The sequence below is a fragment of the Stegodyphus dumicola genome, chromosome X2 (genome assembly GCF_044657685.1).
Source record: "Stegodyphus dumicola isolate Sdum_Otavi_A_Nest chromosome X2, ASM4465768v1".
Lineage (NCBI taxonomy): Eukaryota > Metazoa > Arthropoda > Arachnida > Araneae > Eresidae > Stegodyphus > Stegodyphus dumicola.
Window position 1 is genome coordinate 12,755,616 of NC_140781.1, and position 17,412 is coordinate 12,773,027.

Sequence of the window (17,412 nt, forward strand, 5' to 3'; positions counted from 1 at the left end):
TGACTTCTGAATTAGTATTTATTCGGCGTGTTATTGTGTCTTAATCTTATGCTTTACTAAATGGCAACACAGTGGCACACAGAAGATGAAAGTACTTTATTTCAAGCAGTGCTTTTAATGAGCCAAGTTTGTTGTTTAAAATTGAAAGATAAATATCTCATATATTTTGTTGAATGGCAATATGCTAGTGTGCTGGAAATAAAAATGTTTTATTTGGAAGACTGTTGCCACTGCCTGTTTTCAAATTGCTGCATTATCAAAAATTCATTACACTAGTATAAAATATGAAATAAATTAAAAACAAATTCAAAATTCCAGCTTTGATGTACACATGTCTGGATGTTTGGGGGGAGGAATACAAATACAGTAGAAGTCCTGAAATCCGCAAAGCTTGGGACCAGAGGTTGTGCGGATTTTAGGATTTTGCAGATTTCCGGACAGAAAAGATAAAGCATAATATTCGGACTAAAAGTGCAAAAAAAAAAAAAAAAAAAAAAAAAAAAATAAGGCATATTAGATACATTTAATTAAATTATTATATATATTACAGTACAAAGTCCATAATCCGGACTCGTCGGAACTTGGGCGATTCCGGATTAGGGGTTTTTCCGAATTATAGATCATCAATTTAAATCTTGTAAGATGTCATGCAGAAATTATACAATTAAAAATATGAAATCATAATTTATGAAATAAAGAGCAATTATGATATAAAGGGTATCAAAATTTACAAAAAAAGCTTAATATTTATTTGTTTACTTTATTAAACATTTCTTTCAATGTAAGTTGTTTAACTTGCTTCGTTTTTTGTGCTAATAATTTCTCTTTAATTCTATAAACAGACATAATTTCTTGTTCAGTTATAAAGTTCTACCTATCGGAAGCGGTATTTTCTGGATCTAGAACCATACTACAGATTTTGCCGTCCGTTAATTGATTGATGAATTGGGCATTGTCGTCGCAATGAAAAACTTCTGTTACATCATCTTCATTTATTACCGCTTCTCCACATTTCTTTACAAAATCCAATAACTGGAAATTTTCACCTTTAGTTTGCGATGTCCGAAAACCTTCAAATTCGGGGCTATCATCTTCATCGTCCTCACCATGATATATGGCAGCTGGCCATAAATTATGCCAAGCATTTTTTAATGTATCTGGAGACACATCGTCCCAACATGCATGCACAAGCTTAAATGCACATTAACGCGCATGCTTAAAGCATACCAAAAAAAAAGTTTGTGGCTTTGAGGTTCGGATTGTAGATCATTCCGGATAATGGACGTCTGGATTACAATAATTTATTACTGTATTATACTAATTTATTATATGCATTAAATTATTATTACATATAGAAATTGATTATATTATTCCTTGTATTATATGTACACAGCATCAAGGTTTGCCGATTTCACCTCATGAAAAGATTTTCGGTCTCAGATTCCAGTGTTAGAATCGCTGCTGCTTAAAAATTTCAACAGCTTTTCTTTATTTTTCTGTATATCATACATAATCGTGTTGCAATTCCATACTATTCTAATATAACGAATTAGATGGAATTCTAATATAAAGAATTAGGGAAAGATGGAGGCAAGTGAGCACCTGCCTCCATCTTTCGAGGAATTTGCACTTTTTGCGCTACCATCAATGCAACGTGTTTACGTTTTGCAACACGTTGCAAGCAGCAAAATCATGAGTGTGTTTCTTATCTGTCATTGTATTAAAAAGGGCTGAAATTTAAAATAGTCTTAATTTATACACAAAATATTTGGATAAAAAAAAAGGCAGCACTAAACAATCTCGTGAAATAACAAAGCTCAGAAAATACAACAACATGAATCGTAAACTTGAACGAAGAGTTGAGGGAATAGTCTACTTTTTTACCCTGATGCAGATTAGAGGGGGAAAAAAAACTTTTATCTTATTTATTTTATCTTTTTTATGTCAATAATTTGGTATTTCCGTTATAACTCATTATTATTTGGTACGTATTTTTTCTATAAACCTATAAACTCTTTTTTACAAATGGTTTCCAGAACCTATAAACTGAATGTTTACATTTTGAAAGGCAATGCGGATTTTCGGTATTTGACTGTATTCAAAATCCGATGGCTCTAGGTGCTGTCATGTTTTCACAATGTGATAAACATAAAGATTTATCATTACTTAACAATAACGTCCTCTTTTTTTTTTACGATAAGCCCTCTTTTTTTTTCATAGCTCACCACTGATATTATTACCTATAATTCAGAAAAAATAATTATGCAGAGAAGATATTCTGATATATTTCAACAATGTTAATTATTACAATATGGCTCATGCATGGTAATTCAGGATTTGAAATAGTACCATTCTATTCATAACACAGAGTTTTGCTTAACTTTTACCTTTCAAATACCTTCTTCAGGTAAATGAATAATTTGATAGCAAGCACAAAAGGAAAAATTCTTTAATTACCTGCCATCCATTTGGCAAAGGATCATGCTGAACAACAAGTGTTACTTCTTCGACAGATGAACATAATGCATTAACAGCTTCAATATGAGTGGCTTTAGTTAAATCTGTATCATTAACCTATAATTATGGAAAAGAAGAATAACATCCATTTGTACATTATATATGCTAAAACACATGTAATATTTTGTTGTTGTTGTTTTCAAGTAAACATTTGTGATATTTTTTTTTTTTAATTATGCAGAACCAAAACAATTCTACAGCATTTTCTTGAGCAATCAGAAACTGCAAGCCCTAACAACAAAAAACAAAGATGCATTTCATAACATTCATTTCAGCTACTTACAGGTGATTATATCCCACACATGCATTAGAAAAGGCATGACTCACACCAAAAAATTATGACTTTTATGATATGGTTTGGTTTATTCGATTATGGCAAGGCACATTAGGGCTACCAGCCTAAGGGAAGGGATGCCTTCATGGAGGCTAAGAGAAGCTGGCTTGTATTCATGTTACACATGGGAAAAACCACAAAAATGATCATGCAGTCAACCCATTTGCCTGGAATCAAGTCCAGATTGAAGTATAAGTGTTCAGTGATTTTAATGTTTGGCCAGATGCAGGCTAATAATTTTTATGAGAAGATGTAATACACAAATACTTTTTCACAAGTCTTAGGTAAACCAGATGAAAAAATCTTTATAGAGAATAATGAAGAACATGGCTTTATAAAAAAACTAGTCAAGCACACAGATACATTGGTTTGTTTGGTTTATTTAACTATGGCAAAGCAAACTAGGGCTATCTGCACAAGGGGAGATGCCTTTGTGGAGGACTTTCTAAGGGAAACTGGCTCATATACACGTTACATATGGGGAAAACCACGAAAACACCCATGCAGCCAGCCCGTTCGCGGGATTCGAACCTCGAACCAGTGTTCAGCGACTTTACCACTCGGCTGGTGGGCATCACACAGATACAGGCAGAAGTGGGAAAGATAAAAAAATGTTATCTCTTGTTGGACAGTTATAGTCCCACCAGGGGCGTGTTAAACCAGTTGGGGGCCCCTGGCAGTAAAATTTTTTGGGGCTCCCTGAAACGTATTTACTTTACCTAGTATGTGTTTGAAATATCAGTTTGCAGTTAGTGCTGTAGTATAATAAATAATTAAATACACATTATAACTTAATATTATACATATTTTCATAAAATTATAAATATTATTTTTAATTCCAAATATTAGTATATTTATTCAAGACTAAAAGACATAAAAATTAAAATTATATCAAAAAATTAAATATTGCGTGGGAAAGAAAATTAAAACATAAAACAGCTACTAAGACGACACAGATTTCACCCTCTATTAAGATTATATCATTATTATTGGATCATAAAATAATCATAATGTTAAAATTAAACACAGCATAAAACATTCATGGGGATGGCAATACCTTTATTAAAGTTGCTCAATTAAAGCTAACAGCTGAACTTTAACCATTTCACCGTCCAATAAAACTGAAATATTTGCCTTCTTTCTTTCTCCCCTTCACACTTCCCAAAGACATTTTGCATTTAAAACTGGCCTTAGAAATGTTTTTTTTACCTAATTTCACTGGCTGTCAAGACATATTTAGAAAGGCAGCCTACATAAAATGTGGCAGTACCATTCTGAAAGCAACTCAAGTGAATATCATTAGACGTAATATAAGAGGGAAAATAAAAGCATATTTGCAGTATGTCTCATTATTTATATCACAACTTTTCAACATCGCAAATAAATTTACACAACTTAAAAACAGCTTTTTGAAATGGATATAACTGTAAAGTTAATATACTTTTCCATTTGATTCTGTTTTATAAGTCTAGAATATTTGCTATAAGCTAATTTTCTTGCACTGAGAGATATCCAAATATCCAAAATAATATTTAATAATTGGAAATGATAACTCTGATTATTAACTTTAACTAATTAGAAATGTTAATGTTAGCTGTGTTAATCATAACAAAAAAAGTAAAAATATAATTTTGTATGAAAAATACATAAAGAGAATAGTTCAACATTTCATATGGCAATGATCTCTTGTCAGTATAATTCTTGCTGTCAAGCAGAATGAGACAGGGAAAAAAATCCCCCACCCGAATCCGAGGGTTAGCTAATAAAAAAAATGACAAATGCCAATTTTCATCCCTCATCTTTGCTTTCAATCTTCCGGAAGTCTGCAGGTGCTTTTTTCGAAAAATTTACCCGCTGTCATAAATTCACTAAACTTTCAGAAGAGTAGGCATTTGACACGTGGGTGGAGGATTTTCTTTTCTTGAAATATTGAACTCTAGTAAGGGTTTGTTTTCAAAGGAAAGAGAGGCAGGCATTCAGAAGTTAGAATCGATTTTTAGTACAATTTTATTCATAAAATTAAATTTTCAAGATAAAAATTCTGCTGAATTTGTTGTTCAGTTACATAAAAGAGCTTTTTATTTAGGGCGCTTTCTTATCCCTGAGCTTTCTTATTTAGGGCGCCGGTGCACTCCAGCTAGAATTATAATTTATCCCCAAAATTAATAAGTACCGAAGCTGGGTTCCAGTGGGCTGCATCATAATTTAAGTACTGCGCTATGCTTCCTTAACATCTTTTTCTGTTCTTGGAGAACTGGTCATCTAAATTTTCTAAATAATACTTTAAATAGAAAAAATTATATAATATAATATTAAAATTTATCTGATGCAACATCTTGCGTTTGTGTGTGCACACTGAAATAAGCAAGTGGTTTAATTTAATGTTTCTAAAAATATATTTAAAAGGTTCTTTGAAAACTATTTATCTACAAAACTGCTTAGAATACTAGCTCATATTTTACAGAACTCGTAACAATTTAGTTACATAGTTATTACATTAAAAATTAACGATATTAAGATAAATAATTATAAATTTTCTATTTTCATTTGGTTTAATTTAATACATAATTAGAAACACAATCAATGCATTTAGATTATTTTTAATAGCCCTTTCTGATACGATTTAAATGACAATGTTGACAGCAATAAAATAAATAAAATAAACAAGTAAATAAAAATAAATATAGATAAAAAGGATGATAAATAAAAATAATAAAATAATCCCAATTCACATATTAAATTACATTGAGAGTGAAGCTAAAGTAAGTAAAGTGAAGCTTTTATCCATGACCTAGAGTTGCAGAGGAGCAGATAAGCCATCTGTGAAAGCTAAATGAACCAGGATTATTTTATTATTATTATTAATTTTATTTATTATTTCAAAACAAAGTGTGGTGTTCAAGCACAAATCTGAATAAATGGAGATATAATCCTTCTAATAATCCCACAGAAAGAAACATCGAATCTTAAAAAAACAGTACCTCGTATGTTCTAATTGTTCTATGCAATAAATAAATATGAGGATTTTAAACAACAAATATGTATGAAGTTAAAATAATAACTAGTTATAACATTCTGTGCTATTTCAGTAAATGGTCAGAACACATATTATTTTACAACTCCCTTTATGAACTTTTAATCAAAAATGTATGAAAGACAATTTGCTGTCCTAAATCTGAAGTTCAACTGCAGATCAATATACCTAGATTAGAAAATCGTATTTGCCGCAGGAGTCCTGACTATCTTTACAATGATACTGATGATAACAACAGTGATAAAACTTAAGATCAACCCAATTTAATTTTTTAAGAAATAAGCATCTGAAAAACCTAACTAACACTATTCAATATAATTTGGTTCATTTATTTCTGAAATGCAAATTATGGCATAACATCCTTAAAAACATAGCAAGGACTCTAGATATGGCATGCTTCCAGATGAACTTCCAGTCCTTAATAAGTAAAAACATGTTATTAGAGCGGCAAAATATCATTTGGAAGGACTTCTAGGGCAGAAAGCAATCAGCTCTTCTGAAGAAAGGTAAATGATTATGGCAATGGCAAAATGCAAGACAGAAAGCTTCAGTCATCTGGGAAAAAAATTAAATGTTCTGAAACTGCCAGCAGAAGATAAGCAACCATTTCACAAGACACATTTTTGTCTATAACTGCCTATCATGACAGAATACTGACATTAGCAGAATTAATAGTTTGCAGCCATCACTGAAAATTCTGCATTATGGTAAAGTGCATCAAAAGGCTTGATGAGAAAGACTATGGAGAGCCAATGTTTCCTGCTTCAAAAATCTTCAAACCTACTGAGCTTCATCTCCCACTATCACCAGTAACTCCAACAACAGCAACAACACTGACCACCCATACCACCCTGAACGCAATCCTGGATGCGTTCCTCCTAAGCTGTAATGAAGATGAAGATACAAAAGCGAACGGATGACTACACGCCACAAATAAGCATTGTCCAGACTCAGAAAGCGACCTACCATTCACCCAGACTGATTTAAGGCAAATTATCAAAAATCTTAATAACAGGAAAGCCCCGGGCATCGATGAAATCTGCAATCAAATCGTTAAACTTATCCACAATACCAGCCCCTACATAATTCTACAGTTTTGCAACAAATGCCCTGAACTTAACAACTTAACAGAACTTCCCAGAATGTCTTAAAATGTATCAAATCATCCTAGTCTCAAAGAAAAATAAATCACCCGACAGTCCAAATGCTTATCGCTCAATAAATCTGGGATTCCCAGATTTAAGTTCTGGAATGCTATGTTGTTGGAAGGCTGATGTACCACTTCCATCATGAAGGACATATCAGCGACCAACGGTATCGGTTCAGAGAGCAAATATCCACTACTCATGTCATACAAGAAGTCCTAGACCAAGTTAATATCAATAAAATTGGCAATCTGCACTCGTTTGCCTTGATCTCAAAAATGCTTTTGATTTGTTACAGTAGCCCGCCATTCTTCAGTTTTTCCACAACATCCGCTGACCACTCACCATCTATAAAATCACTTAAAACTTACTCCAAGACTGCAACAGCATCATATTGCACAACACCACTATAACTGCTAAAGTACAAACACCTGGATGTCTCCAGGGAGCCTGCAAGAGCGCATATTTTTGGAACATCACATTCAGCGATATTATAAACCAAGAATGCCCCAACTTAGCCAAAATTAAAGGGTTTGCAGATGATGTCGCCTTCGTGGTCAAGGGATGAACATAAAAAATTCTTTAGCAAAACTGTCAAGAATTAGTTAATATATTCCAGCATCACTGCAAGAGACCAAAAACTAGAAATCTCCATCCCCAAGTCGCAAGTAATGACCATTCATAAGCAGGGATAAAAAATTACAAAAAAACTATCAATAAAAATAGAAACAAGTAAAATAAGAAACGTAAAATCATTAAAATATCTTGGGCTACAGCGAGACCAAAAATTAAACTTCATAGAACATCTTCCGGATATGAAGATGGATATTGGATAAAACCTTCGCAGGATGCAAGGATTTCACTAGAAACTGAGCCCCCCCATCACCAAGATCCTATACAAAATTGTGATCATAAGGATTGTCACATACGGAGTTGCAATACGGGCGCTGTTGATGATGGAAAGAACAAAAAGAGAATACTATCATCCATATAACGACAATTCATGTCAAATATCACGCGTGGCTTTCGAAACACCTCTAGCTCACCTCTGAATGTCTTGCTAGATATTATGCCGCTACATCTTCAAGCAATCGGTAAGGCTATTTACTCTTCAGTCCTTTAACTTGGAAAAGTATCAGCTTAAAGGATTGTGTGTATTCTGCAGATGATTACGTACAACGTCCTCCTCCATACGAAAGACATCCGGCTCATCGCCATACCAAAATAAAAATACAAAAGAACATTGACCTAAGAAACGGATTAATTGAAGCTTATAATAACAGATTAAAAATCGAAGGAAACGTCGGATGTGCAGCGTTCTTTCCAATCCAAGAACAGCTGGACTCTGAAATAAAATGGAAAGGGTATTTAAATATCTCTAATAGCATACATAAAGTGGAACTCTCAGCAATAAAAGCTGCCATCAACATTGCGTCAATAAACAACTTCTCCAAAATATGAATTAGCAGGCAGCCATACTCTGCATCCGAAATCCAGACAACTGTTCTCACCTGGCCCATGAAATTAATCAAATGTTTAAAGATCATATCCTGAAATAACCACAACTTCTATCAAAGGGTACAACGGCAACGATAGCAATGACACTGCCAACAATCTAGCAAAAGAAGCACCCCTTTCCCAAGAAGTCGAGTTCCTCAACATCTAGCTTCCGAAATCGAAACTACAACAAATCCTAAACAAACATCTAAGCCACGAGTGGCAAGAAGAGTAGAATAACGCCACAAGAGGCAGGCGGACCCAGCAGTTCTTCCCTAAAATCGGACAGAAATCAGAAGCTTTCAAGTCCTTCCTAAATTATTACCTCACTGGTCATGGCCCATATCCGGATATTTTACTAAAACAGGGTTTGTACATATTTCTGCACACGGAATTTAAGGACCATTAATGAAAAAAATTAAGGACCTATGAGCAAATACTAACTGAATAAATTCAATTAAAAATATTATCTATGCCTGAATTTTACTTTTGTAATACCATCCTAAAAATAAAATTGATCCATTATTTTTAAACATGAATTAATTAACATAATTATTAAAAAGATTGAGAAGGGAATAAACTTTAATTAATTTATAAGATAGCATTAAATATTTTACACTTATAATATTTGGACATATTTGAAAGAAGATAAGTGGCATTTACATTTTACTAGCATTTAGCATTATGTTGATTTTTTTTTTATGTCTCATTTTGTCACATACTTCGTCAGTCTAGAGGTTTAGTAAATAGCAGGTAGATTTTTATGTCAAACGGCATAGGTTAAAATGAGAAGTAAGATCATATATAATCAGCATAATTCATAATAAAAGACAATGTTTTCACTGCTACTGCTTGTCTAGAGAGACCTTCAGATTAGAACAAACCTGAAAGGCCTGATGTAGACATGGTTCGCAAGTGTTGAAAGTTAGTTAGTCTCTGTTTGATGCAGTTAGTGTTGTAGGTTCGTGTACAGTTCCAGGTGTTGTAACCCACTTAATATATCATAAGGTTCCAATAATCCATTAAAGCACCAGAAGTGATAAGTTATTTTGTATTATTTTAAGTCTCACTAGATGCAAAGAATAAGTTTTACTTGAATTTTTACATTTTTGTATTCTATCTTGTGACCACAGTGAGTATTAATGAAAGGCAATAACTCGCTTTAATATGTAGAGATAATTTTTAAGGGTAAGCAGTTAGTTATAAATAATTAAATTAGGTAGTTTGATAACCTTAGTCATTATGGATTTACATGACCGCTATTAAATTTTATTTTTTAACAATTTTTGTTAAAAAAGCCCTATTAAAATCAAAATCTAATAAAATTTCACAGTTTAAAATACATCTAATTTATGACACAGATTCTTAAACGATATTATGATAATTACACATTAAAAGCTACAAAACAAAAACACTCAAATATTTATCCGTCATTTTAATTTGAAGCCTTCCCAAACATTTTGGCTAGTTTATATCGATTTCTTAGTCTTTACGCATCTTTTCTAACAACTAGAGATTTGTCTTAATATGCAAACCAATGCTCTCACTAGTTTCTGCATGCTTTATCTCCTAACTTGTCAACCTCTCCATAATGTACCTATGAGGGTTTACTTGATCTGGTAAAAGTTAAATAGTCCAAAACCTCTGATAGACATGAAACAAATTATCGCTATGTCTAAAAGTAACTACAAAGTCACATAAAGGTTTATATAAACCTCTTATTTAAAAAGAACTTAGAACATAAAGGCATGTTCTGATGCTAACAAAATCAATTACAGCTCACGGCGATGTAATTAAAAAAGAACAGTCAAATTCAAATTTAAAATGTGGAGTAGTGGTCAAAGATTATACAATTTAATTAAAATTTAATCTGGCTCAGTAACTCTATCATATGAGGAAATAGACATGGAAAATTAGAGTAAATGCTGACATCATAAACAATTGGGTAATTTACATAATAATAATAACTGCACATATCTTTGAAGAATAATTTTCTTTATGTATTTAGTTTCTTTCTTCAATACGTTTCTTTTTCATTTTAGAATTTTTGGATTTAGTTAAAGATTTATGTTATTCTAAAAAGCACTAAATATATTTACAATGTATAGACAAAGCAGCTAATCTTATTTCTTTAGTAATATGAACATTTATAAGAAATATGAAATATATATGTAAAGGCTGGTTACAAATCTGATGTGGCAGAATTTTTAGAATTTAGTGACACACCGAACAACAAAATCTAGAAATGGCAAAACTTTTAGAATTTAGAGCAGGCATTGGAAGCAAAATTTAGAAAGGCACTAGGTAGCAGAATTTAGGATCCACCGAGATTGCATCAAATGGGAAAATGCTTAGTGCCAACTATGTGTACGATGCATTAAGACATATTAGATGAATCATTTTAATTGTCAGTTTCCAATTTCACTATTAATAAAAAATTTCCTTTTTATAATGCCTGTCCATTTGATAAGATTAGAAGTACTTTTGATATTTTCCATGCTTGTATCTAGTGAAAGTAGGGAAAAAAAAGGAAGATAAACATGTAGATAAACATTCTAGTATCAGAAGTAAAACATTCAAATATTATGTTTTCATTGTTCTTCCAGACATTCTCCATAAAGTAAGAAATTCATTGCAAACTTTCTGTAAAATACATCCATTATGTGTTGATACCATGGAGACATTTTTCGTCGAATCTTTTAGAAACGCGGGTCTATAAAACTTGCCTTCAAATACTTCTAAACCTTCCAAGCTGCAATGTCTAAAATCCTAAAGAAAAATTATCCATACCAATTCTGTAACAGCAAAAAGCCAAAAATATTTTGGAAAAAAAAAGGAGGGAAAAGGTGTAAAATTAATTTTATAGAGAAAACTGATGCATATTCTGAGACAATTGAGAAAAACTCTTACCATGAAAAAATTAAAAAGAACACATTTATAATTATTTACATAGCTAATTTTGCTTTTGCTAAGAGCTGTTTCGTAATCTGTGCTTTAGAACATTATACCTTGTTTATTTTTTAGATTCAAAATATTGTGTAATAATTTGCCAAAATGAAACTTTAAACTTTTTAAATAAAACTTCAATATATTACCATTATTTTAATGAAATTTCTCAATGTTACGATGTTTTAAAAAAAAAATCATCGAAAAATTCTCAGATCTTGGAATTAAAAATTTTCTATAGAAACTGATGTGAAAATCGAGAAAATATTCATAAGTCCTCAAATTTAGAACCATTAATAAAAGAATTCACATCCCCAAAAGCAAAAAGTTGTTTAAGACCTCCTTATTAGAAAAAAAGGATTTCAAAATGCTTATGTTTCACTTGTTGCTTAAAAACTGGAGTATGCCATCATTTATATTAGAAATAGAAACAAACTATAATCCATGAACCCCTTTAAAAGATAACCATATATGTCAGTGAATTTCCAAAAATATTCCTCCAAAATGCTAATTCACACTCAAAATGGCAGTCGTAACAGCAGACAGAAATTTCAAATGATTAAAATTAAGGACCTTCTGCCAAAGACTGGTGATATCTCAATGCCACCTATATCCAAAAATGCTGAAAATACATCAAAAGCTTAGTGCTCTAGTTTTCGAACTATGCCAAGTCGCACCTTAGGACCGCAAACTAAAAAGTGGAAAGACCAATGACGAAACTACACCCAAATAATTGATTCCGAACAACATCAACAATTTCTGTTAATGCTTCACAACATCATACATACTGAGTCGAGTTCCTAAATTTTACATATGAGCTTTGGACTGAAAGATTTGAGCTCAGTACAGCTTTACCTGCAACAAATACCCTCACATAACAAGAATCAGACATTCCAATATATTAGCAAAATCAAATCTCATATGTTTACCTACTTAGACAAAAATTCAAAACTTCCAGTGCCGCGATCGCCAAAATATCAACTCTACTGTATTTTATGCTATCCAATACTGTAATGAGAATACTCAACAGTTGGTGATATGTTACGTAACTTTGCTTAAATTTATCTTTTTATCCTCTTATGTTTAAATGTAACAACAACTCCGATGTATAACTCCAGTGTTCCTTAGGAGAAAAAGCATACAATTGCAGTTTTTTACACTCCAGCTGATTAGTGTATTGGAGTAATATCTCTTCGATTCTGTAGTCTTTGTGCCCCATGAAATTTTACTTGCTTCACTGCCTTTCCATAGCAGAAAACTGGCCTAAATTGGCTCACACACTATCAGAACTAAAGTCTACAATAATAAGTCTGAGACAAATTCACTGTCTTACCTTCACTGACCTAATTGAGGTTAACCCCTTGGGTACGGATTTATATGAGAAAATATTTGCATGTGGAATGGATATAAATGTTGGTTGCTTGGAGTAGAATGTAAAAGCAGTACATTTTACGTAAGAATTTATTTATTTCTAAAATATTGTTGACATATGTAGTATTAAGATGTCTTCAAGTAATTAGAATTGCAAAACAAAAATAAATTAATGAAAACAAGATAAAACTAAATGAAATAAATTCAAGCTATAACAAAAACCAATTACTAATAATTATGCAGAGTGTGATATTTTTCAAAGCAAGTACGTAAATGCAGTGCTATTTTGCATTGTTTGCACTGCCACAGTCTCTTTCCTAATATTATGCTTATAACAAACACCACACCTTTTTCCAGGGTGTTGCTTGGACTTAGTTGATGGAATGTTCTCAGGAAAGTGTGCCCAATTTTTTGCTGCCAAACGAAATGGTTTATCGCTACTTGATGGGTGTCCACGACGTTTATAATTTGGCAATGACAATTGCTCCAGCAATTCTTCGGCAATATCGGCTTGGTTTGGTTGTGCAGTTGATTTTAGAATATAAAACATGAGCATTATAAAAGGCCATATCTATTAGATAAAAAAAAACATTTTCTTATAACCCTTTACACATTTTCTCATAACTGGAAAGCACGCTAGCAATTGATCTTGTTTATCAAAGACTCCTATACCTTTATTATACTCAAGCACAGATGCCGGTTTTATAATATTTTCGCTATTGCCACCTTCATTTTTTCTCCTTTTGCCTGTGTTTATCAAATCAGCATTTTAATGTTTCGTGCTAAAGTATGTGAATTATCCGCTCCTAGGGAAAACAAGCGAATGATGTCTCTCAGACATCAAATGTACCCAAGAGTTTAATTTTTGATTTGACGTCTTAGACACGTTATCCGCTCCTAGTGAATGACATGTCTCAGACGTCAAATGTACCCAAGGGGTTAAGTTAAATTTCAAGTTCAAAAAGTGCATAAAGTTCAGGGAGGCAAGTAACATAAAATAATCTATACAAAATCAAGAACAAGAGAGAATGCAATGATAATGGCAGAAATAGAGCATAATCCTTTGCAAGTTTTTAATAAAGTATTTACGGCTATCCAAAAATAATAGATAAAATCTTACAATACTACCGATATTTGTCGGAAATGCTTGAGAATCTCACTTACCTTATACTGAAAATATATTATGCAAACAGGTTAATGAATTACTTCAAACCAAAGGCATTAAGTGAATAAACCAACCTATTAGATTGCCTAGTTTGGAATGTAATTTTAAGCATAATAACACCTTCAGTAACAGTTAAGATAAAGTGGATGCCAGGCATTAGTTTTTTGATAAATATGAGCCTATATATTTTCTCCCTCCTTTCTGCATACCTTTGTGGTGTAACGGTAGCACACTCGGCGCATATTTGAGAAGTCCAGGTTTGAGTTTCAACGAGGGCATTGCTCATTTTCCACGTCTCTTGCTTCAAAAATAACCTAATGACTCTACACTGGTGCCTACACTAAAAGGTGGTGGATGATGATTTTGGTGATTGGGTCCCCTAATTTCAGTTGCCCTTTCAAAGGGGGTGCATATAAGGTATTTTCTTCCTCCTTCCAGCATGCCTTCGTGGTGTAATGGTTAGCACACTAGGCGCATATTTGAGAGATTCCAGCTTCTAGTCCTGGCGAGGGCACTGCTCATTTTTGATGTTTCTACTTTAAAAAATCCTAATGACTCTACAAATCATGCAAAATAATTTCAATAAAGACTGCTCTTTGAGGCTTAGAAATGAGTAATGTAAAGTTATTATGTAAACATACATAATAGTTAGATTCACAAGTTGCTATGTAATGGCATCAACAAATGGTGGGAGTCATCTACAAGACTTTATGAATTTATGTTACTTTATATTGGATGAATAACTTTTTGTTTGTGTTTTGTCGATGGCATCAGATTTACCATGCACGTTATGCCTCGGTCTTTTGCTTGCAGTGTTTTAAAAATTCTATCCATTTTGTATTTTTACTGCTTTTGCTAGTGTTAAAAAATTTATATTATTTTAAGATGTATGTAAAACTGGTTATATCAAGTCTCTTCAATAAAGTTGTAATTGTCAAAAAGTGTGCACATTATCCAGGTAGATACAATTTATTTCTTAGTTCCTAAATATTGAAAGTATACTGCAAAGAGATACTCTGATAGTGGACTTCCTGTGTTTAAGTATTTTTGAGGTTTATGTTAGTCTATATACAGAGTGTTTCGAAACTCATGGGCAAAAATTGAAGTGGTGACAAAATACATCTACACAATTTTTACCACACTATGCATGGGCGGAGAGCAAACGGGAAACCGCTAGATGCCGTTGTAATGGAAAGCATAAAGCGAGAGTTTTCTTACACATTGTCATTTCTAGCGTGGATTTCAGAAGGCATGTTGATGTTTTCTTACACATTGTCATTTCTAGCGTGGATTTCAGAAGGCATGTCGATGTACAGTAAATAGGAAAATACGGATATGACTTTTATGCATGGACTTGCAAATGGGATACTCAGGTAGCGAAAAGATTGTACATGCAACATTTCCCGAGAAGACACATGCCAGACCGAAAAGTGTTCAAGCGATTGCACTGGTGACTGTGTGAAACGGGCTCCTTTGTCACCGGCATACATGATACACGGCATGGCAGGAGTGAGCAGAATCTACAAATTGTTGAGGACATTCTGCAAAGAGTGGAAGATCGTCCAGATATTGGCACGCGAGAGGATTCCCGTGCCATAAATTTGCACCACTTAATGCTTTGGAGAGTATTACGGGACGAAAGATTACAGTCCTACCATGTACTGAAAAGTGCAAACCTTGATACCTGCAGATTATGCACCACATGTCAAGTTTGCATGTTGGTTTTTGCAACTGCTAGCAGTGCAGCCTGATTTCGATGCATATGTGTTATGCACTCGTGAAGGCATTTCTAATACACATCTTTTTATCACCCCCTAAATTTCTGCACATGAGTTTTGAAACACTCTGTATAATAAGGGTCTGTTGAAAACACTGCTAAAGGGTAGTCTCGGCATAGTTCTGATTTCTTTCTTTCTTTTTCTTTTTTTAGGTTTCCTTTCAAGTGGTGTAGTGACAGGATGCAGTGAGGTTACTGTAAGAATTATTTTGCTTTAATTTAGTTGGAGTACTATTCTGCGAATTAAAGCTGGTGTAATTACTCATTTTATTATCGATCCTTTAACTGAAAAATGCGGAGGATTCCATTCTTCCACCAAGACTGTTAAGTGTTTTGAAAAAGAAATTGGTACAAATGATTTTTCAGAAGAAAGATTTAAATATAAATTTATAGAGTTAGAAATGTTACAGAAAGATACTGCAGAACTTAACAAGCAAATTTTGAATTCTGTAATTTCGGGTAATGTGAAGACTGAAAAAGTTAAAGAAGAAATGGAAAGCTGGTGCATTTAAAAATGCGAATTTATTACCATTTCTTGCTTACTTAGTGAAAAGTTAGGTGCTTTGGAAGAGGTAAATTTAGAAACGAGGTTATAACGTAGAATTTCTAGTAATTTGCCTCGTAACACTAGATCGTTTAAGATCCAGAAATTAGAGCTTAAGAAGTTTGATGAAGATTTATTGAACTGGCTTCCATTTTGGTCTCAATTTGAAGAAAAAATACACGAGGACCCTCATTTCCACGAAATAAACAAATTTCAGTATCTTGTGCAAGGCATGAAGCAATGGAGGCGTGCTACAGATTTTATTGACAATTAGCCAATATCTGCGAAAAATTATTCGAAAGCAATGGAGGTTACAGCGGATATAAGAGGAGCGTTCCTGCAAATTGAACTCAAAAGAGCGGATCGAGATTTTTAAGGTTCCTTTGGTGGGAGAATGATAATAATCTCATGAAAGTCAAGCCATGAAAGCATGTCTCATGAAAGCCACACAATGGTAGTTTTAGAGGTTAGATCCAAACCACCATTTGGGTGCTGCCATTTCGTTTCACTTGTCTCATCTGCCGAACTAAGTCATATAGCAGAAAAGCTACGAAATGTTTTTATGTCTATAATTAAGCCACACACCTTAACATGGACGAAGAGATGAAGGATTTTATGAATAATTCAGTAAGGCATTTTGGCAGAAGCTAAGATGGACCTTTGGATGTGGAGATTCAGCCCTACAAATGGCACGAGTAAAATTTCGAGCAATGATAACTTGGGATTTGTTTCTAAAAATCAGATTTCTGTCTTCGGTCTTCTATGGATAGAAGGGATGATAGCCTTTCTATTCATTCTAAGCCTGCACCGAACCTGGATAACCCGTAAAAAAAAGAGATTTTGTCTCTAACACAGTGGTTATTTTATCCTCTAGCGTTTCCTGCTCCTGTGTTATTACCGGCTAAGCTATCAATTCAAGAAGTTTGGGGTACTAAAGCATATTGAGATTTGCCACTTCAGAAGAGGTCAAACAAAAATTTTTGAAATAGTACAGTGAATTACATATATTACTAGATTTTAACATATCCCGCAGAATAGGATATGGAAACAAACAATCGTGGATTCTGCATGTTTTTTGTAAT

The 17,412-nt window shown here is 33.1% G+C and overlaps 1 protein-coding gene across 1 annotated transcript in view; it reads right to left on the reverse strand.

Annotated features, from left to right (window-relative positions):
* LOC118188835 (protein scribble homolog) overlaps window positions 1–17,412 on the reverse strand; it is a 148,248-nt gene that overhangs the window by 21,149 nt on the left and 109,687 nt on the right. The window contains exon 22 of the mRNA XM_035359352.2: window positions 2,458–2,574. Within this exon, the coding sequence (XP_035215243.1) occupies window positions 2,458–2,574 (117 nt within the window). The remainder of the gene's footprint in view (window positions 1–2,457; window positions 2,575–17,412) is intronic.